Raw genomic sequence first — 25,485 nt, forward strand, 5'->3', positions numbered from 1 at the left:
ATCCTCCAGCCAGTGCTGACTGGCAGCCTCACAGCAGCTGGAAGAATAAAGGAGTTATGAAGCAAAGGGGCAGGGAGACTGCCAGAGGAGCTAGCAGACTAGAGAAGGGAAGTCCTGCCAGAAGAATGATGACAAGCTGCCCACGCACAACACCCCAGTCAAGGGATGACTGTAACTATGGGCTGAAGAAGCCCACAAAGCCAAGTAAAGGTAGAAAGGCGTTCTGGGTACAGTAGGAGGAATTGTTGCGGATTAATTGTCCCTGCCTGGTTTGAGGGCCCTGAGCTGGAAACCAGTGGAATAGGTTGGTGTGGGTTTGCCTACCGATCCCTCAATGGAGGCTTAAGTAGCAAACAGGTTTTCCAGACCAGCTAGCCCTGGCCAACTATAAGGGGAAACCTGTACACCCAAGAGGTACAGAAACAAAGACCTTCATAGTCCAGAATAGGACTATTATAGAGACTCAGACAGAAAAGGCTGACTGACTGCCCCTCCAGACTGAGCAAACTTTGTGCAACAGTTCAGTCTGACCAGAGGGGCGGGGGGACTGACACATTTAGCACCTCCGTCTACACTGCTGCAAATAATGACTACTGTGTTTTCCAACTAGTAAGTGCACTGCCATTCTGTATTTCATTCTTGTAATGCACTTTTGGATACTTTACAAATGTTAATTAATCTTAACAAAAATGTGATTGGGAAGTGGATTAGGTATTATCCCCACTTTACAGATGACTAATTTAAAGGTTTCTGTAGTAGGAAAATTTATTTTTAAAATTGTATTAATAAAACGCCGACAAAAATACAGCTAAACAAAAACAAAACAAGGGTCCAAATCCTATAAATTACAATAGAAGTTTTGATGGTCTGATCCTAAAATGTGCTTAGTGCCTCCTAGAGTAAGTCATTTCCTTGGGATAGGATCTTACCTGAGAAGGTTTGCAGGATATATCTATATGTATATTTGTTTGTGTATGTAATTCTAAGTATTTAAACTGGTCAAATATTAGCCTAAAAATTCTAACAATGTGTCTTCAATATTCCATAGCTAGTTCCTATGAAAGGGTCTTTACATTTTGGGTGTCTAATACTGTTTCTTACATTTTACATTTTAAAATGAGAAGAAACACGTACAACATACCACTGTAAATATATTAATAATAAAGTTTAACTCGGGCAGGTGGATATAATATTTTGATTTTTTCCCCCCAGAGTTTTGTGCCATCGTTTGGAAGGGAGACACTCCTGACGACACCTGTTCTCCCACAGTCTGACCAAAGCATAGCTTCTGAAGATTTTATTCATTTAAACATTTTAGAAAAAAGAGTTCTTAACGATTCTGAGGTATCAGTTCAGTATTTATGTTCTAAGCCTTGCACTGTCACTTTGGAAGCAGTAGCTTCATCGGAGTTCAGAACTGGTGTGTTAGTGTATAAGAAGAGGTGGAAGAATGAGAAGCATCTTCATATAAGTAGAACTCAAACAGTGCATTTGAAATTTCCAAACATCATGGTTTACAGAGATGATTATTTCATCAGACGCTCTATAATAGTGCCTACTGTGATACTATATGCATGGATCAATCACAAACCTGTTGGGAGCTATGATGCCAAGCGGGATGAAAGCTACCTACAGGCAGTTGCCAAGAATTATACTTTGTTGGAAACAGTTCCACCTTGTGAGCGTCCATACAAAGATCACAAAGTGTGTTTTAAGTGGAGCTCTGAGCATATGTGGAGGCTCCAGGCAAACAGGATACCTCAGTGCCCGCATGAGACTGGTAGGTACAATTACACGTTTCCCTTTTTTAGAGAACTAAGATGGGACCAAAATGGCACATTCTATAAGTTTCTATAAAAGTGTATATTTATAGTTATTAGCAAAAATATTTTGCCAGAGGGATTTACTTTTGGTATCAAAATGATTAAAATCAGTGATTACATAGCTTTGATTTAAATCAATGCACCCTACTTCATTGGCTACAAGAATGATAGGATCAGGCCCTAAAATGGATCTCCCTTCCCCCTCCCCCCCACATGGAAGACTAGCCTTTGGACTAAGAGTGCGAATGTGAAATTTCAGCCCAGAAGGAAACATTTTATGATACAGAAACAACTGAAAATAGGGTTTAGAATGCAATGTCCCTCTCATCTGCAACTATAGCTTTGCTATGCTACACTTTATTTATAAACAAAATCTGAAGCATCCCTCTACATTTCCTAGAAAGGAACAGAAATGAGTTAAAACATATGGTGAGTCAGATTGTGCTTTCATTTACACCCATCCACCCCTATTGAAGACAGTGTGTGGGTACAGAAGTAAATACAGAATGTGATCCATTGTCTCGGAAAAAGTCTATCATCACTGAAACTGAACAGGTTTTGCCATCTTAGGCCTTTATGGCCCAGTTCTGCCCTCCATTACATGGGTACTTCTGCCAGTGAAATCAATGGAAGTGCACTCATGTACCTAAGGGTAGAATTTGTCTCTATGTAGTTTAGAATGGTCTTACTTACATTATAGTCTATAACTGTTATGAGGCCATTATAGTGACCCAAAATTTTGTCTCCACTATAACTGAGCATTTACTATAATGTATTCAAAGGGCATGGGACCCGAGAGTTGCTTCTTTTTTAGTGTGCTCCTTGGTACAGCTGTCTTATGTTATGATCCAGTGTGGCATTGCATAAGTATGCCATCATACTGGGATGCAACATGACGACATCTCACGATTGGGTTTAGCCATGATTGTTCCACAATCATAGCTTGCGGGATGCAGGATATCTCTGTAGAAATCTAGTTAACCCACCGGTCTCAGTATGTCTAGGGAAACCTACAATCTGTCAGAATTCAGAGTAGCAGCCGTGTTAGTCTGTATCCGCAAAAAGAACAGGAGTACTTGTGGCACCTTAGAGACTAACAAATTTATTTGAGCATAAGCTTTTGTGGGCTACAGCCCACTTCTTTGGATGCATCAGAAGTTCCTCAGGATCCTATTGGGCAGATCTGTGTCTAACAACTGGAATTTTTGTCACATTTTGTGACCTCATTACCACTGATCCTAGCCTCAAAATAGCCATGAGGAATGGACCCCATGCTTCTTTCCCTCCTATAAGTAACGTCTCCCTGGGCTGCAGTGTATTGCTTAAAGGACAGTTGATCTAACATTAGGGATTTGTTGTGTATTTGTGGGCTGATTAGATCATAACATTTGATCTATGTTACAAGATATTTCATTTAAACATTTAACAGTGTATGAACGTGGGGTGTCAATGTGAATTGGCATTTCTTGGCAGACTAAGAATGATTACATTTGGCAGATGCTGTTGAGATCCTCAGTTTTCCATATGCATCAAGTGGAGAGAAGACAGGAATTGTGAAGAAGTTCAAGAGATTTCACAACAGAGAGCTCGAGACAATCAGGCAGCATCAGATCGATTACCCAAAGTAAGCAAATGCAAATCATGGAAGATGAGTATATTTAATTCCTAATGGCTAAAATCTGTCCTCAGAGCCACTCCTGTACAGAAAATCACAAGTTAAAGGCACACTCTCCACTAATTCAAGCAAGTGATAGGGCAGCTACCCTGCTGGTGTTTATAAGGTTTTTTTTCAGCAGAGGAGAGAGGACAGGACTGAGCTTTGCAACACCAAATAAACTTGGGCTCACTCCTCTTCCATCCTCCACTCCCTCTAAACATTCCAGCAGTACTGAAGTAAGGCTCCCAGCTTCTAAACTCCTTCCCAGGATATACAGAGAAGTCGTACTTCATGAAGAACTCCCCTCCTGCAGCTTTCCCAGGCTTCCATTGCTCTTTGGTACCACATAGGGATCTGAGGGGGAAAGAGGAGGATCCCTACCCTTCCCCTGGGCTCCTGTTGCTCCCTGTCCTCCCCTCAGTGCAACATGGTTATGGAAATGGAAAATGATCACTAGATTTGTATATCACCCTCAAGTACAAAGGAAGGAGGTGTGGCTGCCAAACTTGCTGATCCTGAGGATCTGCGGGAATTAGTGGCCCTAGACACAGGCCTCTTAAATCATCCATGCGTAGAAGCTCTATTTTGATGCACTTTCTAGCCCCTTTAGAACTGGTAGCATGGCTGGCTCATGTGCCATGCTATAAGTGGCTCATCCACTGCAGATGCATTCAACTTTCCCCTCTGAGAATCTGTGGATGGGAATATGCACTATTAACTCCCCTGCGCCTCACAATTTCCCTTTCCCTGCCACCAGGCCATGTCCCCTCTTTTACATGGAACACCACTTGTAAACTGTGGTGGCAAACCAGCTGCTGATAGCTACCCAGTGAGTGGGAGAGGAAGCATGCTATCTCACAGCTTTTTCTCCACAGTCCCATTTACATGTGAATTTTTGCTCCTCTCCACACCTTAGAGCAGAAGGGAGCAAACAGACCAGATTCAACAATCTGAAGCTTTCAGTCTTAATCGGGGATTTCTTTGAGTGCAGAAATCTCTGTAAGGACATATGTTCCCCTTCAGAGAAGCAGATGAGCATAAGATAGTGATAGAGGGCTGGAGAAATTCATCCATCGCATGGGGCAGCTGCCTCTAGGCACTGTGCACCAAGGGGAAGTAGGAATCCTGGAGTATCTACTGGCCACAGCATTTTTCCCTGCCAGAGGATTATATTTTAGAGTGAGATTTACAGTGACAGAGGGTGCTGACTCAGTCAGCATTGTCCTACACTGTGTGCCTTGTGACAGCCATCAGAAGGGCCACATGCACACATTTGCAATCAGAGAATCAATAGGAATGCAGCAGTTGAGTTAGCTGTGTTGCCAGGGATGAAGGATGCACAGAGAGGTGTATAGGCATGAAGGATATGTACAAAGAGCACAGTCTCTCCCTATGGATTAGTGTACACATAATTTATAAGCTATTCTGCCTCTCACATATACTCCTCAGAATGATGTGACATTCCCAACTATCAGAATGCACCGATCTTACTATGTAACTACTCCCCTCCCATGCATTTTTCCAGGAAGAGAACATATAGTTACTAGTCATTAGGTTAACACACACTATTTTAGGTCTGAGTAAAACATAAGATATTGTATATTAAATATAATTTCTAATGGAAATTGGAGTGAGTTGATCAAGCTTAACGTATTTACAATAAACACATTTAAAATGTGCATTTTTCTAAACCCATAAAAATATGGAACTGGGGATAGCACTTTTTAAAGATCATTAAAAGAAGATACTTTATCAGAAGATACTATTAAATGTAGTTTTAATGTAGGTGGGGTTTTCAAAAGCACACAGCATTGAATTAAATCGTCAAACTCCCATTGACTCCAGTGAGAGCAGAGTTAGGCCAATGCAGAGTTGCTTTTCAAAATTGCAGCCTATCAGCCAAATTCAGCTTTTAGTGCCCTAGCATATCCACTGTGTAACTTCACTGAAATCAGTGGAGTTTCTTCAGTTTATACCAACATGATTGAGAACCATATTTGGCCCTGTACAGACAGTTTCACTGTTATGTGGTTTGTACAGGCTGCACTGTTACTAATCCTGTGACAACCTTGCAATAGCTGCACATGTCCATGTCACCCAGAGGTTGGATTCCTGTAATAATTCTGAGCTGGACTTCCCCCAGAGCATTTCCACTGCTTGCAGCTACAGCACAATGCACAGCATTGTTTGATAGGAATGTGTGCTCACCCCTCCCCATTTGTAGAGATCCACCCTACTATCAAATCTTAGCTTGGCAGGTGAATACATCTTTCCTTTGGGCCCCAGGTTGTGAAGATTTGCTCTCCCTTGACATCTGACTCAACCCACCCCTCCTTTCAGACAGCGGGTACCCACGGGAGGTCTAAGGGACTATGCTCCCTAGCCACACCATAATTGGTCTGTACATAGGGGTGCAAAAGTAGAAGACAGGCTATTGTGTCCTTCCCTTGGTGCACCAGCAGAAGGGCTGGCCACAATCTTGCCCTAAAGAGTTGCTCCTCCTCTCTAATCACTGTATAGCTTGGAAAATCAAGCACTGTATCTGACTTCTCAGTGCTACATCAATGCAAACCTACATATCCAAGAGGAGATCTCAGCAGCAAGACTCCTAAACGGCTTGTTTTGTCCCAAGCAGTTGTAACAGCTCTGTGTTCTGTTTTGAAGATCACAAGAGTAAATGAGCTTTGCTAAATTAAAGTGGAAAACGTGCCTTTAAAAATATGTAGACTTTAAAAATTGATATGGTCTATATCCTCAGAGTGGGTTGTTTGTTTCTTTTTACTCATGCAGGTTCACTATTTCAGTTTGGCTTTATTTACTCCATCACTGCGAAAAGAATCTGTGTGGAATATTCTACTTTATTGACCCAGGAGAAATGTATAGTACCCCTGCTGTATTTCTAAATGAAGAAGGTAATAATAGTATAAGGCCTTCAGAGGAGAAATAATGTTATCATCCCTGCTCTGTAACAAAGAATAACATTTACAAACATTTTTGTCATACCTATTTTACTGAACTCATGCCTTGCAGAATGCTCCATTTTGGCCCTGTGTGTTTGGAAACAAAAAATATCCAGTATATTATTAGAGTAAGATTAAAAAGAATTAAATTTGGCCACAGTATTTCCATAGGAATCTTTGCATCCAGCCTGGGCTCTCACAGAAAGTGTCAGTTTTCTTTTCTGATTTTGTTTTCAAGAACAATCCCACACTCCCAGGAGGATGAACTAAATATTATAGGTCTTTCCCACAGCTGCTGGCATCATGCTGTGACTAAGAGAGCAAACATAGTCTTTGCATGGGTAAACAAGAGAATATGGAGTAGGAGGAAGAAAATGGTATTACTTCTGTATATGGAATTAATGAGACTGGAACTAAAATGTGTGTCCCGTTCTGGTGTCCACACTTCAAAAAGAATGTTGAAAAATTGGAAAGGGCTCAGAAAAGAGGTACTAGAATGATTCATGTTCTGCCTTACAGTGAGAGATGTAAGAAGCTCAGTCTATTTATCTTATCCAAAAGAAGGTTGTGGGGTGACTTGATCATTGTCTACAAGTACCTACAATGGAAGAAGATTTCTGAAAGTTGAGGACTCTTTTACTGGAAAAAAGGCATCACAAGATCCAGTGGCTCAAAGCTGAAGCTAGACAAGTTCAGACTGGAAATAAAATGCAAATTTTTTTAACAGTGAGGGTAATTAACCATTAGGACGATTTACTTAAGGATCTGGTGGATTCTTTTGACTTCTTTTGTAGTCAAGACTGGATTTTTTGTTTAAAAATATGCTATAGCTCAACTAGAGCAGGCTTGATGCAAGGCTTACTTGGTGAAATTCTATGGCCTGTGTTATGCAGGGCATCAGACTTTCTCGGGTGGCATCAGACTAGATGATCATAGTACTCCATTCTGATCTTAAAGTCTCTGACTCTGTGAATCTAACTTCTGTGATTCTAAGTAGTACAGTCAAATTATCATTGTATTGCTTCACAGGACAGGGTTATTGTGAACAACATTTAGGAAGCCAGTTCCTAGCTTTCATATTTTTGTGGGTTTTACTTCTTTCTTTGTTTTCATTTGTTGCTGTGTTTGTCAGGTTATGTTCATATACAGATGCGCCTTGTCAAAGGAGAAGACCTCGCAGTGAAAACTAGCTTCAGCCTTCCTTTGAAACAGTGGTTTCGACTAGATCTCTCTTTTAATGGAGGACAGGTATGTGTGGTGTCGCAGCTGCCATCTTGTAGTTGAAGATGAGGGTAACAGTGTTTGGAGTTTGCAGAGAGCTATTTATATTTGGTTATGCCACCACTATTCCCTTTTACAGACTGGGAAAAGAGAGGTTATATGATTGGCACATGTTCACACAGCAAAAGAATGAGAGACCTGAGATTTGAAACTAGGTCTTTTGACTTAGAGGCCAATGTCTATCACAAATCCACACACATTAGTAATTGCTAGCTCTAGCATAGCTCTGCTGCTGCTAGAAAAGAGAATGTTTTCCAGTGCAATGAAGGACTGATTTTCTGTGGCTCAGTTTTCCCCATCTATTAAGTATACTTCCTCCTCCTCCTCTAGCTCCTGCATCTCTCAGTAATCTAAAAACTACCCTTCCCAGAAGCACATCTCCCAACTTCTTTCAGTCCTAAAGAAAAAATATTCCACCTCCTATGCAATTTCCTAAGCTTTGCTTTCATACAGAGAACCAGTAGAATGTTGTTAAGAGATCACATTACAAAATCCACTGCCCATAGACAAAACACATATTTTAAACCCCTATAATTTTAACAAATCACAACCAGTTTTCACCAGACCACTAAAAGGCACATCTGGGTCATTCTCCCTGCCCTATTTCTAATCTCTACCATGAACCACGAATGCACTAGAGCTCTTTAAAAATGTTTGCATCTTTTGTTTAAGTGTGCAAATCTTTTTTTCCTCTCATTCTCTTCATTCTTGAAAATGGCTGAATTGATTTCACTCAAAGTTTAAAAAACAACAACTAATTCATGGATTAAAAGAGCCACAATGCCCAGTTTAGATCCAAAGGTAAAAAATGGACAAAGCGGAAAATGACACTTTAAAATTAAAACATTTGTGCAACCTTAACTCCAGGCATCTATAATATAAATATATAAATGGAGGAAAAGGTCAGGGTTCCACAAAGTAGCCTGATTTTTTTTGCAAAAAAATCAGATAGCAATGTACATTTATTTTTAAATGACTACCTCATTTTAACATGTGTTCTGTCTCCAACCTACTTTTTTAAATAGGAAATTAAAAAAACATTTGTTTCTGAATAATTTTAGGTGGCTTTTTTAACTTGTTTAAACTGCACTGTGTAATTCAGGCCTCCACTTCTGGAAGCAGGTGTGGACCTGGCTTGAAGCCCAGTGCAGGTGCAGAAGTGAATGTTATTGTCAATATTAACATAAGGCGAATAAGTCATTTCCTGTTGAAGGGGTTGCCTATTGGTCACTTGGATGGCTAAATCAAGACATTATTCTGCAGTCTTAGGGCAGAGTTGGTTCACATAGACTTGAAGTAAAATCTCATGCTTTTCTCTGTTGGTTGATATGAAGGGAGCATAAAAAGGTTCATTAGAGCTCCTCCTGAGGCAGGAGGAACAAAGCCAGACGGGAGGACGGTCAAATGCTTAGAGTGGTAACCTGGGATATAGAAGATTCAGGCTCTATTCCCTGCTCAGCCAGAGTCAAGTTGCTTAGTCTTGCTGTGCTTCAGTTGCTCATCTGTAATAAAGCACCTGTCTCACAGGGGTGTTGGGAGAGTAAATACATATTATGTGAAGCACTCAGATATTACAGTATCGGGGGGCCGGTAAGTACCTAAGATGGATGGAAGCAGCGTGACATGGTCTAGCCATGCAGAAGTCTCTCGACAGGCCCACTACAAGGTTGGGAGCAGCTGCTCTACACGGCACAGTCCCCTCCAAGACAGGGTTCCTTGTGGCACCTTGCCCAATACCTGTGAAGTCAGGCCAGATTCCTAAGGGAGCCTTAGGGCCCTTAGGGAAATGGAGATTGGAGAGCAGCATGGATGGACAGCTCTCAGTTTCTGTGTCTGGCAGGAGCCCCCTTTCGCTACAGAGTGTACAGGCCATGCTCCACATACCTTCCTACTGAGGTAATATCAGGAGGAAACACCAAACAGTAAAATTTGTGATGTTTCCCAAGATTTTACCACAAGGAAATACAATATGGCTTTTTTGTATGTGTAGAAATCATCTTAGAGTAATAGAAACTCTATACACTGCTCTCCTCCTCTCACTCCTCCCCTCCCACCACACATGCAATCCCTGTTGAGTAGCTATTTATTCCTTAGCTTTTCTAGGGCTCACATCACTGTAGTATCACAAAACATTAACGAATTAGGTAGGGATTATTATCCCCATTTTATAGATGGGGAACTGAGTCAGCAAGAGATTAGAGGCCAATTTTTTAAAGTATTTAGGCACCTAAAGATGCAGATAGCCATCTAGTGGGATTTTCCAAAGCAACTACGTATTTTCGAAAATCCCATTAAGCTATTTGACAGTGCCCCTCTTAACATACCGAAAGATACAGCAGGATGCAAACGACAATTTTCAAAACTAAGAGCTAATGTGTATCAAGTAATATTATGGCAGTTAGCTTGCAATTTTTAGTCTATCACAACTGACATTTAATATTTTTCATTCTTTTAGATAGAAATAACCATTGTTGGGAAGAATCTGAAAAGGCACCGGCATCAATCTTTTAAGTAAGTGAAACATTTCCCTTTGCATAATAATGTGGTCAGTGTTTGGTTGTGGGGCAGGGGTGGGGAGGGGAGGGCAGGGAAGAGGGATGTAACTGAAATTCCAAAATTGATTTTCCAAATCTTTCTATCCTGCCTTTCTGACCCTATTCTTTACCCACTCGTGTCACTACAACAATCATAGAGCTAGATTACGTTACCTGTACACATGTTGAATACATCGTGAGTAATCATTCTGAAGTCAATGGGACTATTTGAGAAGTAAGTTACTACTCAACATAAGTAAAGGTATTGCAGTTTAGTTCATAGGGTCTGATCAAAGACCACTGAAACTAGTAGAGTAAAATTTACTTCAGTGGGCTTTGAATCAGGCTCTTAACGTGAAATCTTGGCCACACCGAAATCAATGGCAAAACTGACATTGACTTCAAGAAGCCAGGATTTCACCCAGAGGGTCCAGATTTGCTCCTCTTAAGTTGATGACAAAATTTCCATCAACTTCATTGGCATGAAGAACATGCCTCTAGTGTCCACGGTTGGGGGTGGCTCCTGTATTTGTACTGTCCCACTGAGTTAGTGCTCTTTCTCCATCCCTGACTCCAAGCTATTGGACCATTTTTCTTCTTAAAATCTCATGTTAAATTATTCGTTTTACCTCTAGCGTACAACTGCCTCTCTTGTGCAAAGAGTTTTAGGATTCCTTTAATAAAGGAATACATTATATTGTAAGCTTTGGTGTTTACTATTTTTCCTCTCCATTCTTGTTTACAAAATGTGAACTGTGTAAAATGCATTTGTAGATATTCACTGTGACAATGGACTCATAGTAAATATATATTAAAAAATTAAGATCTTTGTCTGGGTTTTATAGACACAAAAAACAAGGAAGAAAGACACCTCAAATGTGCAAATCATGTCAACAGACTAAAAAATCAGCAGTTCTAAAATGTTTGTGGAACAAAATGTTTGTTAAATCTTTTTTATGGGTTTTTCTACACAGGGACACTCATGAAAATTAATCTGAATTAATTACAAGTGTGATTTAAAAGTGGATTAGTTAAACCACATTAAACTCCTGTATAGACAAGCTCATTCAGAACTAAAGTGGCTTTAATTCAATTTAACTGCCTTCACTTCCAGAGAGTAAGAGTAAAAGGATAGGGAACAGAAATAGATGTTTGGGATGAATTTAAGGTAGTGTCTACCAAAGTATGAAACACAGGGTTCTTGTTTGCTTCATTATACGTCCAAATACTCAGAGCATTTACGTGTCTTGTTTTCTAGTTTTAGGGAAGATTTCTATTATGACGACATGGCTGGATACTTTGTTCTTGGAGGCAGTGGGTACGCACCTAGCATTGAAGGGTTCTTTGGACCTGTGAAATACTACCGTCTTAATGTTCTGGAAACAAAACAGGTAAATGCATACAGAGTGACACACAGTATGGATGTGTCTAACTACTGGGGCCCAGTTCTTCCATCATTTCACCTTGGTAGTTCCACTGATGTCACTGAGAGTTCTGAGTGCAGACTGATCACAAGATCAGACCCTGTGTATTTACTAAAGCCACAACAAATGATAATCTTGTCATCAACCATTATTGAATTTGAGGGTTACATCAGTATGCGATCATGGATTCTGTTAAGATCTAGTTACTTTAGATGCCTACAAAATGTGTACACCTGCTAATAGATTTTCATGAAGGGGTACTAAAGGTAGGCTCCTTATCCCATATATAAGGGCCTAAATAAGAGTCTCGATATTAAAAAATGCTGAGTGCTATTTAGTTATACCTGACATGATATTGAACACAATGGATGAAATTCTGGCTCCCTTAAACTTAATGGAAAATGTCCCATTGGTTTCAGTGGGGTCAAGAACTCATCCCGTTGTGTCCTGGTCTACACTGACTGCTTGGCATGGTCTGCATCATGTCATCTGACTCAAAACAAATGCATCCAAACATGATACAGTTTTGTTGAAAATAATCCTTTATTTTTGCACATGTCCATTCCAATGTAGGGGTATACTCACTCCGTGAACAGCTGGCAGAAAATTTTTCCTCAGTGGTATCCGTCGGGTTGGCTCTGGTGCCCCTAGGGTCATGCGTTCATAATACCCCATATAAAGGGTCCTGCCAACCCGCAGCCCCCTCAGTTCCTTCTTACCACCTATGACGGTTGCTGGAACTACCTTGTCCTTGCAATCTGTTTCTGTTATTAGATAGTTAGGTTATCGGAACTTGGTCTCTGAGCTTTAAGCCCTATGCCACAAGCCTATGCCTATGAGTGATCCCCATTCCACCTGCCTTAAGTGCCTGGGGGAAGCTCACATGCGGCAACGTTGTAAGATCTGTAAAGACTTCAGGCCCCACACCAAAAAGGGTAGAGACACCAGACTGAAATGGAGGCAGCGCTAAAACATCCCTTGGAGCTGGGTCACTTGGACTTGGCACCGAGCACTTCAGCCTCAGTAAGGAGCTCCCCGGCTGCTGTTCTTCATCACCAGTACCAAGGAGAGATGCTCCTTCCGCATCTCAAGAGCCTCACCACCATCCACCATCCCCAGTACAGAAGAAAAGTGCTCCTGCAAGAGAATCTTGCCATTCTTCTATCAGACCTCTATCAGAAGAAGACTGATCCCCAACCCTGAGGTCAGCAGGGCAGGGAGAGTAGAGTGTGACCCGCGTCAGCTGTGTGGTGCCATTGACTCCAGCCCCAGAGCGGGTACCGTTATGGACTCACCAATGCAGGAAAGCCACCAGAGTTCCAGTGCCTTGGCAGTACAATCAATACCAGAGGTATTCGCCACAGCAAGAGACTTACCCTCACTGCTGGTACCAGCGTCTCCGGTTACGCAGGAGCTGACAGCAGCGGCACCAAATGGGAGGACCTCTGTGGCACCTAGGTCTCAGGTGCCTTTCAAAGGGAAACCATGATGGCCCAACACCAATTTCCTCCCTCTTAGCACTAGTCACTGGCACCGATCAGCACCGTACCTCCCTGGTCTCCAGGAAAGGAGTCTTTGGAGTTGGACTTGGAGGCAGAATCTCTCACCGAAGCCGGCACCATCACTCCAGTTGGCACTATCCTCCTATGGACCCGGGCCAGGGCATCCCACCCATGGCATGGCCACGGGAGCAGTGGCAGATGCCAGCATAATGGCCATTCTGGAACCCCTGGGCTTTCCCACCAATGCAGGGGCCCCAGTCCAGAAGGTCATACTGTGTGGCATCTGAGTCCAGAGCACTACCACCACGCCACTCAGAGCAGGATCCAGGCTCCAGTACCAAGGCCAACGCCGAATACCAAGAGCAGCACTTGGAGACCTATCCAGTGCCGAAGGTGAAGAACAGTGCCCCCTACCTTTTCAGGCTTCTTCCTCCTCTTCCGATGAGGCAGTGGTGGGAGCAGATATAGCACCCTCTCAGGATGACTGTAGGGCTCATTAGGAGTGCCTTAAGAGAGAGGCCCAAAACCCGGGGATCCAGGTAGAGGAGATCAGGGAGTTCTCCCATGCTTTGGCAGATATTCTAATGTTAATGGGCCCATCAAGAGTGATACTGCCTCTTAATGAGGCCATTACGAACCCCATCAAAGCAGTGTGGCAGACCCCAGCATCCATTCAGCCAATGGCAAAGAAGACTGAAAAGAAGTACTTTTTCCCAGCTAAGGGTTATGAATTCATATACACATTCACATCCAAGCTATTTGGTTGTGTCAGCAGCCAATGAGTGGGAGCAACAGGGGCTAAAAGGACCATCACCCAAGGCCAAAGATGCCAAAAAATTAGAGTTTTTCGGCAGAAAGTCTATTTGACAGGTGGACTTCAGGACAGGATCGCGAACCAGCAACCACTCCTGAGCAGATATGATTTTAATTCCTGGGACTCTGTGCTGAAATTTAAAGAGTTGTTACCCCAGGAATCCCGACAAGAGTTTGCAGCTCTAGTAGATGAAGACAAATCAGTGGCAGAGGCATCCCTTCAAGCAGCCTTGGATACAGCTGACTCTGCAGCCCAATCTATGGCCTCAGTGGTGGCGATGTGCAGCAGCTCATGCCTTCAATCCTCAGGCCTACCACATGAGGTCCAACAGACTCTGCAAGACCTTCCTTTTGAGGGCATATCGCTCTTTTCAAAGAAGATGGACTCCAAGATGCACAGCCTAAAAGACTCCAAGGACACCCTGAAATCCCTAGGTCTTTATACACTCGCACCCACGAGGAAACATAAATAAGCCTCAACCAGCCTCTCAATTCTTCCCACCACCTGCCCTGCAGGACTCTCACAGGGAGAGGAGCAGGGGCTTTAGGAGACGACATCCTCCCCAGTCCTCGTCCGTGTCCATGCCTGCTCCCTCCCAGACACTCTAGTGGGTCCAAGCAGGCCTTTTGATGGTACATTCGGAGACAACATACCAGGACAGAACTTGGATCCAACCTCCCCAGTATTTGTGGACTGTGTATTCCATTTCTATCAGGCGTGGGCCCGTATTACAACAAACCACTAGGTGCTAAGCATGATAGCAGTAGGATATACCGTTCAATTCACTTCTTCTCCTCCACCACCCCGTGCCTCTTCAGGCACCTGTCTCAAGAGCATCTTCTAGCCCAAGAGGTGCAGTTGCTCCTAAGTGTGGGAACCATGGAAGAGGTTCCACCAGAGTTAAGGGGCCGAGGGTTGTACTCTCGATACGTCCTAATCCCAAAAGCTAACGACGGTTTCAGACCATTCTGGACCTGCAAAAGCTCAATGGATACAAGAAGAAGCAAAAGTTCCACATGGTCTCCTTGGCTTCCATCATTCCCTTCCTGGATCCAGGAAACTGGTATGCCACCCTCAATTTGAAGGACACTTACTTCTGTATCTCGATTTTTCAGGAACACAGAAGGTTCCTCAGGTTCTTCGAGAACCACATGCACTACCAATTTGCGGCTGTCTCGTTTGGCCTGTCAGCTGCCCTTCAGATGTTCACAAAGTGCATGGCAGTCACAGCCTTCCTAAGGAGGCAAGGGATTCAGGTCTACCCTTACCTCAACAACTGGCTGGTCAGAGTCAACACCAAGAGCCAGGTGGAGTCCAATATAAAGTTAATCCTGTCAGTATTCCAGGATTCAGGTCTGCTGATAAACACGCAGAAGTCTACCCTCTCCCCAGTTCAAAGGACAGAGTTTATTGGGGCAATCCTCGACTCTGTCCAAGCTGGACCCTTCCTCCCAGAAGCATGGTTCCCAGCAATAGTGATGCTTATAGAGAGCCTCAGAGATCACCCATCACGACAGCAAGGAATTACTTGAAGCTCCTAGGCCACATGGCCTCATGCACCTATGTAGTGCAGCATACGAGACTTCAACTCAGACCTCTCCAGGTGTGACTGGCATCCATATACTTGCCAAACCAACACCATTTGGCCACAGTTATCACAGTTCCCTCGTCGGTGATCGCCTCCCTCAATTGGTGGCTAGACCCATTGGCAGTGCACGTGGGAGTCCCATTCTTAAGACCCCAACCATAAGTGTCTTTCATTACAGATGCTATAGCAATGGGCTGGGGTGTTCGCTTGAGTTCCCTCCGAGCTCAGGGCCTCTGGTCTCCGGAAGAGCTCTTGCTGCACATCAATATCAGGATGCTCAGGGCAGTTTGCATGTTTGCCAGGTATTCCAGCCCCATGTGGCAGGCAAGAAGGTGTCAGTTCTCACAGACAACACAACGGCGATGTTTTATATCAACAGGCAGGGAGGAGCATGCTTCTCTCACTTGTGCCAGGAAGCACTTCACTTGTGGGAGTTTTGCATAGCCCACTTGATCCACCACAAGGCCTCCTATCTGCTGGGATTGCCGAACGAGCTAACAGATCACCTCAGCAGATCCTTCTTCAAACCATCACGAATGGTCCATTCATTTAGATGTTGTGAACACCATTTTCCAGAGACGGGGAACTCTCCAGATAGATCTGTTTGCAACAAGGCACAACAGGAAGTGTCTCTAATTCTGCTCCCTCCTGGGTCACAGCCTCAGATCTCTTGCAGATGCCTTCCTGCTTCCTTGGATGGGGCATCTCTTCTACGCGTTTCCTCCCATTCACAAGGTCTTGCTGAGGATCAGAAGGGACAGAGCACAAGTCATCCTGATAGCCCCTGCCTGGCACTGCCAGCACTGGTTCGCCACAGTCCTAGAACTCTTGATGGAGACACCAATCCTTCTACCTCTGTATCCAGACCTGATCTCCCAGGACCACAGCCGCCTGCATCACCCGAACCTCGAGTCCCTTCATCTGACAGCCTGGAAGCTCCATGGCTGAACCCCACAGAGCTAGCATGCTCAGGGCAGGTCCACGAGGTCTACTAGGGAGCAGGGAAAGCTGTCCACCAGAGCTACTTACCTGGCAAAGTGGAAGAGGTTCTCAATCGGGTCTTGCCTATGCAATCAGCAATACCATTCATTCTGGACTACTTACTACACCTGAAGCAACAAGATCTAACCGTTTCATCTATTAGGGTCCATCTGGCCACAATCTTAGCTTTTCACCAATGCCCATTCCATGTTTTCAAACAGCATCTGTAATCGGTTTCCTAAGGGCCTTGTTAGATTATACCCCCAGGTATGTCAACCAATCCCTCCCTGGGACCTCAAATTGACAGGACCCCCATTTGAGCCACTGGCAACATGCCTTCTGCTCTACCTGTCCTGGAAGGTGACCTTCCTAGTGGCGATTACTTCTGCCAGAAGAGTCTCAGAAATCCGGGCCCTCACTTGAGAACCACCATACACTGTATTCTTCAAGGACAAGGTCCAATTGCGTCCTCATCCAGCTTTCCTTCCAAAAGAGGTTTCAGAGTTCCATAGTATCCATGGGATCTCTTTCTGCCAGTCTTTTATCCAAAACTGCCTTCCGACAGGGAAGAGCAGAGGTTCCACTCGCTAGATGTCAGATGCGCACTGGCCTTTCACATAGAAAGGACTAAGCCATTTCAGAAAACTACTCAACTGTTCATAGCTGTTGCAGAGAGGAGGAAAGGTCTTCCTGTCGCAGCCCAGATAATTTCATCATGCATCATTTCCTGCATCTACACATGCTATGACCTGGCAAAGGTCCCTGCCCAACTTGCCCTGACAGCACATTCCACAAGGACCCAAGCCTCTTCGGCAGCATTCGTAGCACAAGTTCCTATCCTACAAGGACATTTGTAGAGTGGCAACATCGTCATCAGTTCACACTTTTGCGTCTCACTACTCCATCAACCAACAGGCCAGAGATGATGCTGGATTAAGCCAAGTGGTGTTGCAATCAGCATGTCAATAAACTCCGAACCCTCCGCCTGCACAGCTACTTGGGAGTTACCTGCATTGGAATGGACATGTGCAAGCACTCAAAGAAAAAATGGTTACTAACCTTTCTGTAACTGTTGTTCTTTGAGATGCGTTGCACATGTCCATTCCAAGACCCTTCCTCCTACCTCTCTGTCAGTCGGCCAGCAAGAAGGAACTGAGGGGGGCTGCGGGTCAGCAGGGGACCCTTTATATGAGTGCTATGAGGTGCGACTCCAGGGGGCACCAGAGCCGACCCAATGGATACCCCTGAGGGAAAACTTTCCAGCGGCTGAGCTTGGAGCAAGCACACACCTACATTGGAATGGACATCTGCAACACATCTTGAAGAATAACAGTTACGGAAAAGTTAGTAACCAGGGTTTATTTTGTCATCAAGTCTGTAAAATCTGTGGGCTGTACTACTTTGGTCTAATTTTAGTTTCTGGGATTAGTGGGCTGGTGCTGGTGGTGGCCTGTGATATACAGGATGTCAGATCAGATGGATCTGGTGGTGCTTTCTGACCTTAAACTCAGACTCTAAGATATCTCCTTTTAGAAAAATGCAAATAGCCACAGCTATTGTAGTTACCAGCATTGCTGTATAATGGTCATTTGCCTTTGTCTAGATTTCTAATCGTCTTTATAACAAAGAAATTATGGAACAGATTGAACTCTACTATGAGAGATGTGCAGACATCCAAGAAATAGTATCTGGGTATGGACACCTTGTAAAGCAAGGCCAAACAGTGCAAAAAGATTGTAAGTACTGAACTTCAGAATCTGAATATTAGTCTGCCTTGTTCTTGATTTCTCCTGCTTTGCTTTTATCAGAGACAGAGTGTGATTAGAAGAGGATTTTAATAAAAAAAATATAAATTTCACCATATGCTTAATAAGAAGAAAATTAATTTGTCTTTTTCAGCATGCTTGCTGGAAGGTAAAACTGTGTTGCTCAGTACTGGAAAGGCTTCCTTCCAATATAGTTATTGATATTTTTCCCATAAGAAGAAAGACAAATAAAAAGAACAATAAAATGATTCCAGGCTAATATGATATGCTTCTCAAATTCCTCTCTTCTGTTCTATATCTATGTAAGTTTCTTGTGGCTGGTTATACAAATTTGTCCTGAGTATGACATCAATGTGAAGCAGCTGAGAGGCAAAATTCATATCAAAGCATCTATTCTGTTTCATAATGGTGAAGTAACACAAGTCTAGCTATATCTTTAATAACAATTATTATAGCACTCAAGTACACATATTGGACCTCTAGTATGCACAACATTATTGTATGTCCTGCAAGATATGGAAGAAGTTATAATAAATCGTATATATTTTTTAAAAGTGAGCTGTACTGACATTATCAGTTTTTCACTGTTTCCTGTCTCTTTCCTCTTCCCATCCTACATACCACTTTCTGATCCACTGTAGGGACATCTTTTCAATATAAGCTTCCTCCAAAGACCAGCCCATTTCACAAGTCAGATCATTTCCTTGATGTCTCACTTTGTTCAGGTATCCGTGAAAACTATTATTCAGAGCTGAACTACAAATATGGGGCCAAGACCAAGTGTGATACCTTTATCTGGGGCAAAGAGCTAAGGAAGAAATACCACAGCTTGTTCAGTCTGCTGCGAGAGATGGATTTCAGTCCATCTGATGGTAATAATGCCTTTATTTTGTCTTTCTGAAATTACTATACAGTGTCCCTTAGAAGATGGCACACTTTGACCTTACCTTATGTTGCAGAAGTTTTTTTCACATCACTTAACTTAAGGATGGAGTGTCAAGGTTAACTTGTAATTTGCCTATATCACATTGTAAATGAGGAATGGATACAATGTAAAAGCTGGAAAAAGAGAAACATGCAGGGTTTTAATGTCCTAAGCCAAAATGTGGGCAGTTTGTTTAAATGCTCGTTTATGGAGTGGTAATTACTATGGGCCAGCTTCAGCCTCCATTATTCATTTGTTGACTAATACCTTACTCTTCAACAAGTCCTATTTATTTAAACTGTGAAATTGTCTGACTTATTCCAACTGGGCCAGGCTGTGATTTATCCTTATTCATGTTGTGTAGTATCTTACTCTTCTAGAAATTTCTTTGATTTCAGTGGTACTCCTGAGGAGAAAAATATTTTTGAGCATGAGTAAGGATAGCAAAATTTGTTCCAATAAGAATAAATCACACAGTTGCACCATCAACATTGTGATTTAAACTGTTTTCACATATAACAATTGTGCATCTACACTGTGGTATATTTTTAGTGTCAGAAGACCAAAACAATACAGTTTTAGAAGTTGGCCGGAGGATATTTGAGAAGGTTGCAAAAAATCTTTCCAGGGCTGATGGTCTACACTACATGAGCTCCTCAATCCCTTTTCTGATGGATTCCAGCTGCTGTGGATACCACAAAGCTTCCTTTTTCCTTGCAGTTATTTTTGAAACGGGACTAGCTGTGCCCATAGACCCTTTGCAGGTAATGTATTCAATGTGTCTGATCATCTCAGATTAAATTAGTTACCTTCAAAAGCAATTTATACAGTAAGTTGCCAGAGTGAAACTTGGCCATTTGAAGAAAAAATACAGGAAAGAAATTTTGGTAGCTTTCCCCATCTCAAATTTGGTCTCCTTTTCATGGCATGGCCAATAGGCTCCCTCTACCTTACCCCTTTACTGGGCAGCTGGCCACAGATATGTCTGAATTCCCTGATACACTATGGGACTAAAAGCAGTGGAGCCTAATGGAGGAGCTTCTCTGTCCCACTGCTACAAAATGGGGAAATGCTTTGATTAGTCACTCCTAAAAGAGGGTGGCAAAGTGAACTGGGATAGAGGGACAGTCCTGGCAGGCCATTGAAGAGATAGGGTGGGGGTCCACTTATCATCCACATTTAACTCCAGATGGGAAGAAAATATCCTTGAGTTGATGGGGAAAGCAAGTCATAGGGATTCCCTTTCAAGAAATCTTGGCACTAGGTAGGGCATAGTGGGGGGTCTCCTGAAGGAACGAGGTTATATAGGACTAGAAGGGAAGAAATCCTGTGGTCTGTTATGCAAGACATGATACTGAGACTGGGCTGAGACGGGAAACTCCACAAAAGTTTCAGAAAAGCATCTGAACTCCAAAAATTTTCAAATTAATTATAATGTCAGAACTATCCTTGTAATTTCACAGTGTCAAATAAAAGAGGAGGAGGATCTGAGAAGGAGAAAGAGATATGTGTGAAACTGGAGGCTGTTTTATAATGAACTTACTAATAGCTATTTAGCTATGAAATGGTACAATAATATAAAATTCTCAAAGAATGATGGGGCTGCCTAATGTCACTGTAGAACTAGTCAGTATATTAGGAGGGGGAGTTAAAAGGTGCTCTATTAATCTGAGGCAAAGTTTACCACATCCTGTTCAGGGAAGAGAAACTGAGACTTAGGTCTTGTCTAAATTACAAATATGCCCAGTGCTAACAATAAGTTTCTTCCTGGATCCCCTTCAAATATTGTTGAAACTAGTTTAAATAGCTAATGCAGATGGGACAAAACTGGTTTCAGCACCATTATAGAAAGCACCCTTGAGGCTAGTGGAGTGCTGAGAATGGTTGTGTCCGATTTGCACTAGCAGTGCTGTTTTCAATACCAGCTGAAGTGCAGCCTGGGGAACCTATTGCTGATAACCTCGGTCAGCCACAGGTCATTAGTGCAGGCAGACCCTTACGGTGAGATTCTTCAAAAGTGCCCCATTATGGCCTAAATCTCCTTCTACTGAAGTCAATGGTAAAACTCCCATTGACTTCAATGAGCGCAGAGTTTTGAGAGCCTGCAAAAATCCCACCCTTAGTGCCCCAATTATGAGCTGATGCCTTTTGGTTGTCCCAGGAGTAGCATCTGCACTAAACAGCAAGGTTATCTAGTGGTAGCAAGATGATGGGCAGTAATACTCATGGTCTGTGTTCAATAGAAGTGTCATAGGGTTTCTGTAATACCTTTCTTTATAAAAGAAATCCCAACTGCTTTGTTGTTCAGGTGTTTCACTTGATATAGTTGGTGTATCCGCTAACACTACAGATGCACGTTGCTCATTCTGTAAAGTCTGTGAGACAGCACCAAAATGGTTAATAGTAGGTAAACTTGTTAGCTGTTCAATTAATTGTTTATGTTTGTTGATTTTTCCCAGGGGCTGCTATACAGTTTGGTTGGTGCTCAGAGGAGTGAGAGACTTGCTGTGATGAATCTTGGGTATAAACATTACCAAGGCATTAACAATTATCCACTAGACTTGGAGTTATCATATGCTTATTACAACGATATTGCACTAAAGACATCTCTTGATCAACATTCTACAAAAGGAGATCAGGTAAAAGAGTTATAGGTGTATTTAGCAACAGAGGGTCCTGTGGCACCTTTGAGACTAACAGAAATACTGGGAGCATAAGCTTTCGTGGGTAAGAACCTCACTTCTTCAGAAGCTCCTAGTACTTCTGTTAGTCTCAAAGGTGCCACAGGACCCTCTGTTGCTTTTTACAGATTCAGACTAACACGGCTACCCCTCTGATAGGTGTATTTGAATTTATTTGCCATGATAGCAGTTTATAATGCATTAATACTTATATATACAGAGCTTTGTATCTTCAAAGTACTTTACAAACATTACCTTACCTAATAATCACAACACCTCATGAAACAGTAAATATTATTACCCCATTACCCCAAGTCACAGAGAGTGTAAGTGTTTTGACTATGACCCTACGAAGTCAGTGTCAGAGCTGGGAAAGAAGTCTGGTGTACCTGGTTCCTAGTCTCATGCTTAGTTCACTAGATCATATTAATCTATATTAAGGACTGTTAAGTATCTGTTCTTCTTTTTGTTCTTTAATACCCAGACTTTATTAAATTCAGGAAAAAGGCCACCTGTACTCTCCGTATCTATGTCTTTTCCATAATCAAATGTAAAATGTTTAGTTGTGTTTAATATCTGTATGAAAACCCAAGTAAAATTATTTCAGAACTGGCTTGTGAATAGGAAACAATATAGTTTTCATTGAAAAAATATTTAACAATCCTAAATGAGTGCTAGGATCTTGGCCTGAAAAAACACTTGGATAATATTGTCTGTTTAGGATTGAGCTTGATAACAAAAGGAAGGATAACAGAGGGATTTTGAACATTGCAAAATCAAAACATACAGACTGCACATTGATTTTTAATTACTTATCATAGGCCAAGTCCACATTAGAAACTTATGCAAGCATACTAATGTCAGTTAAGGTGTGATTTTATGTATTTATTTATTTATTTATTGCAACATAACTATACTGGCAAAAAATATAGGATAGGTGCAGTTATATTGGCAAAGGAATGCTTTTGGCGGTATAGCTTATTTTGCTCAGGAAACTGGTATAAGCTATATCCGTAAAAGCACTTATTTGCCAGTATAAACTGGGTCTATACTAGGAGAGTTTTGTCCATATAGCTACACCAGTAAACCTTTTAGTGTAGACTATGCTTTACGGTTTTGTGCTGTCACCTATCGCGGTCGTATCTCAGTGCCTCCTACATTAATTATATTGGCAATAGCAATATCTCACTTTGTTGGACTTCACGGGGTCTCTGGATTTTCACCATTTCCAGGCTATAGAAAGCTCTGCTTGGTGTAAGTTTCTCCCAGCTGTTCCATTACATGATGGAGTGTGGAAGTTGCAAGTTCCAGATCTTAAATAAGACCCGTTTTCATAGATATGCTTTCTCTTAAAAAAAAACGTGCCAAGCACTTTCTCCAGTCACATTCTTGCTTTCTCCCTCAGCATTCCTTTTCCTTTCTCTTCTGCTTTGATAATTCTCCTCCTCTTATCCACACCCTTCCCCACCCCACGGTCTCATATTGGCGTGGCAGTGAATAATAGTTGATGCCTGGTGTGTCTGCGGCTGTCTACACTATCTTTTACTTCCAAACTATCCCATCTTTACCACCCCCAGTACTACCAAAGGTGGGAGCTTTAATGGAGACCAGCTGCCAGTGCTTTCACCACCATGTCATCTCAGTCTGCTCACTGCAGATCTAAACCAGGGGTTCTCAACCTTTTTCTTTCTGAGCCCGCTCCCTCCCCCCAACATACTATAAAAATTCCACGGCCCACCTGTGCCACAATAACTGTTCTTCTGCATATGCAGTAGATTAAAAGCCGGGGCCGGCATTAGGGGGTAGCAAGCAGGGCAATTGCTCCGGGCCCCGCACCACCAGAAGCTTTGCAAAGTTAAGTTGCTCAGGCTTTGGTTTCAGTCCCAGGAAGCGGAGCTTGGGCTTCAACTTTCTGCCCTGGGCCCCAGTGAGTCTAACACTGGCCCTGCTATCTGGTTTATTTTGGCAGACCCCCTGAAATCTGCTCGCAGCCCCCCCCCAGGGGGTCCCACCCTGGTTGAGAACCGTTGGTGTAGACAACATGGTGGTTAAGGTGCCAGCTGCCGCTGGCATTTTATCCATACTAGTGCTACTTTTGCTACCACTAGTGGAGCTGCACTGAATAGTACCAATGATGGGGAGCTTTAGAAAAATAAATCTAGAGTAGACGGGGTCTCTGTTTGTTCCATTCTGTCAGACAGGCTTGTAAGAGAATAGGAGGGCCTGAGTGAATGAAAGGAAATGGTTTCAGGATTAATAAAATTGACCAGTGAAGAAAATATCAGAACTTTGAAAGCCCAGAATAGAGAAGGAATTGTTCAAAATATCAGGAAACATCTAATGTTTTCATTTAGGTGGGCAGGTTTATTAATGTGCTGTTTAATGTTTTCTCTGTTCACCCTCTTTTCAGGCATTTGTAGAAACTATAAGGCTAAGGGATGATGAATTATTAAAAGCCCAAACTAAAGAAAATGGGGATGTCTTTATGTGGTTAAAATATGAAGCAACAAGAGGAAATGCAGCCGCACAGGTATAGTCTATATATCATAGCACATCGTTTCATCATTTTGCTCGTACATACAGGTTGGATCAAACTATAAAATTGCTGGTAGTGCTGTCATGTTGCTCCCTCAAACTTATTTCTTCTCTGATCTTTAAACTTTTCCAGTGCTTCAACCTGAGTGTGAAAACAACTAAAAAGATGCCATAAGGCTAAGAGAAGGACACATTAGGGGATTTCTTCTTACATGTTCATTGCTTTACTTGCTATAACTGTCTTACACACCAAGGGAATTGAATTTGACACTTGTTTTGTACAACTACAGAATGCCAGCTCCATGCAAGTTGCTCTACTGTGCCATCTGCACACATTTTCCAGTGCACTTATATCACTATTTATTCACCACTGAATTCAATCCAGAGACTCTCATGGTAGTTGCATCTACATATGCCAGATCTGAACTCAGTCCATTATCTGTAAACATTACTGATAGGAAGCCCAATCTGAAAATTACATAAGGCAACCTGTTTTCAGAATGCTTAACACACTTAACTGCTTTCTTGACACATTTATCACCAGTGTAAATCTGTAACAATAATCCATCCCTGTAACTCCAATTACAGTTTAAATTTAAGATTTAATATGATGATAGTTGTGGTGTTTTGTTTTTAGCAACGATTGGCACAGATGCTCTTCTGGGGCCAGCAAGGGGTGGCAAAAAATCCGGAAGCAGCAATAGAGTGGTACTCAAAGGGTGCACTAGAAACTGAAGATCCAATATTAATATATGATTATGCCATCATTTTATTCAAGGTAAGACATGCTTCCAATTGTCAGTTCATTTCAGACTTGTAGAGTAGTTTCCTTTTGGGTGTAGGTACTTCAGAATTTAGAGAAATTTGTGCATTTTCTGCAGTGACATACTGCGTGATTGTGGTAATACTCTTAGGGCATGTCTACACAGCAAAAAAGACCCATGACAGCGAATCTCAGTCCACAGCTTTCCCACCCAACCCCCCGGCCCCCATTTTAACATGTTAAGATTAAAA

The 25,485-nt window shown here is 42.4% G+C and overlaps 1 protein-coding gene across 1 annotated transcript in view; it reads left to right on the forward strand.

The window, feature by feature from the left end:
• Nucleotides 1-1,212: 1,212 nt before the first annotated feature.
• SEL1L3 (SEL1L family member 3) overlaps nt 1,213-25,485 on the forward strand; it is a 61,213-nt gene continuing 36,940 nt past the window's right edge. Inside the window, exons 1-12 of the mRNA XM_034772531.1 lie at nt 1,213-1,780; nt 3,321-3,447; nt 6,271-6,392; nt 7,573-7,688; nt 10,177-10,232; nt 11,514-11,646; nt 18,168-18,300; nt 19,056-19,202; nt 19,808-20,019; nt 21,715-21,894; nt 24,347-24,466; nt 25,109-25,249. Coding sequence (XP_034628422.1) covers nt 1,510-1,780; nt 3,321-3,447; nt 6,271-6,392; nt 7,573-7,688; nt 10,177-10,232; nt 11,514-11,646; nt 18,168-18,300; nt 19,056-19,202; nt 19,808-20,019; nt 21,715-21,894; nt 24,347-24,466; nt 25,109-25,249 — 1,758 coding nt within the window. The 5' untranslated portion in view covers nt 1,213-1,509. The remainder of the gene's footprint in view (nt 1,781-3,320; nt 3,448-6,270; nt 6,393-7,572; nt 7,689-10,176; nt 10,233-11,513; nt 11,647-18,167; nt 18,301-19,055; nt 19,203-19,807; nt 20,020-21,714; nt 21,895-24,346; nt 24,467-25,108; nt 25,250-25,485) is intronic.

The sequence above is a fragment of the Trachemys scripta genome, chromosome 5, assembly GCF_013100865.1.
Source record: "Trachemys scripta elegans isolate TJP31775 chromosome 5, CAS_Tse_1.0, whole genome shotgun sequence".
In the NCBI taxonomy this organism is placed as follows: Eukaryota; Metazoa; Chordata; order Testudines; family Emydidae; genus Trachemys; species Trachemys scripta.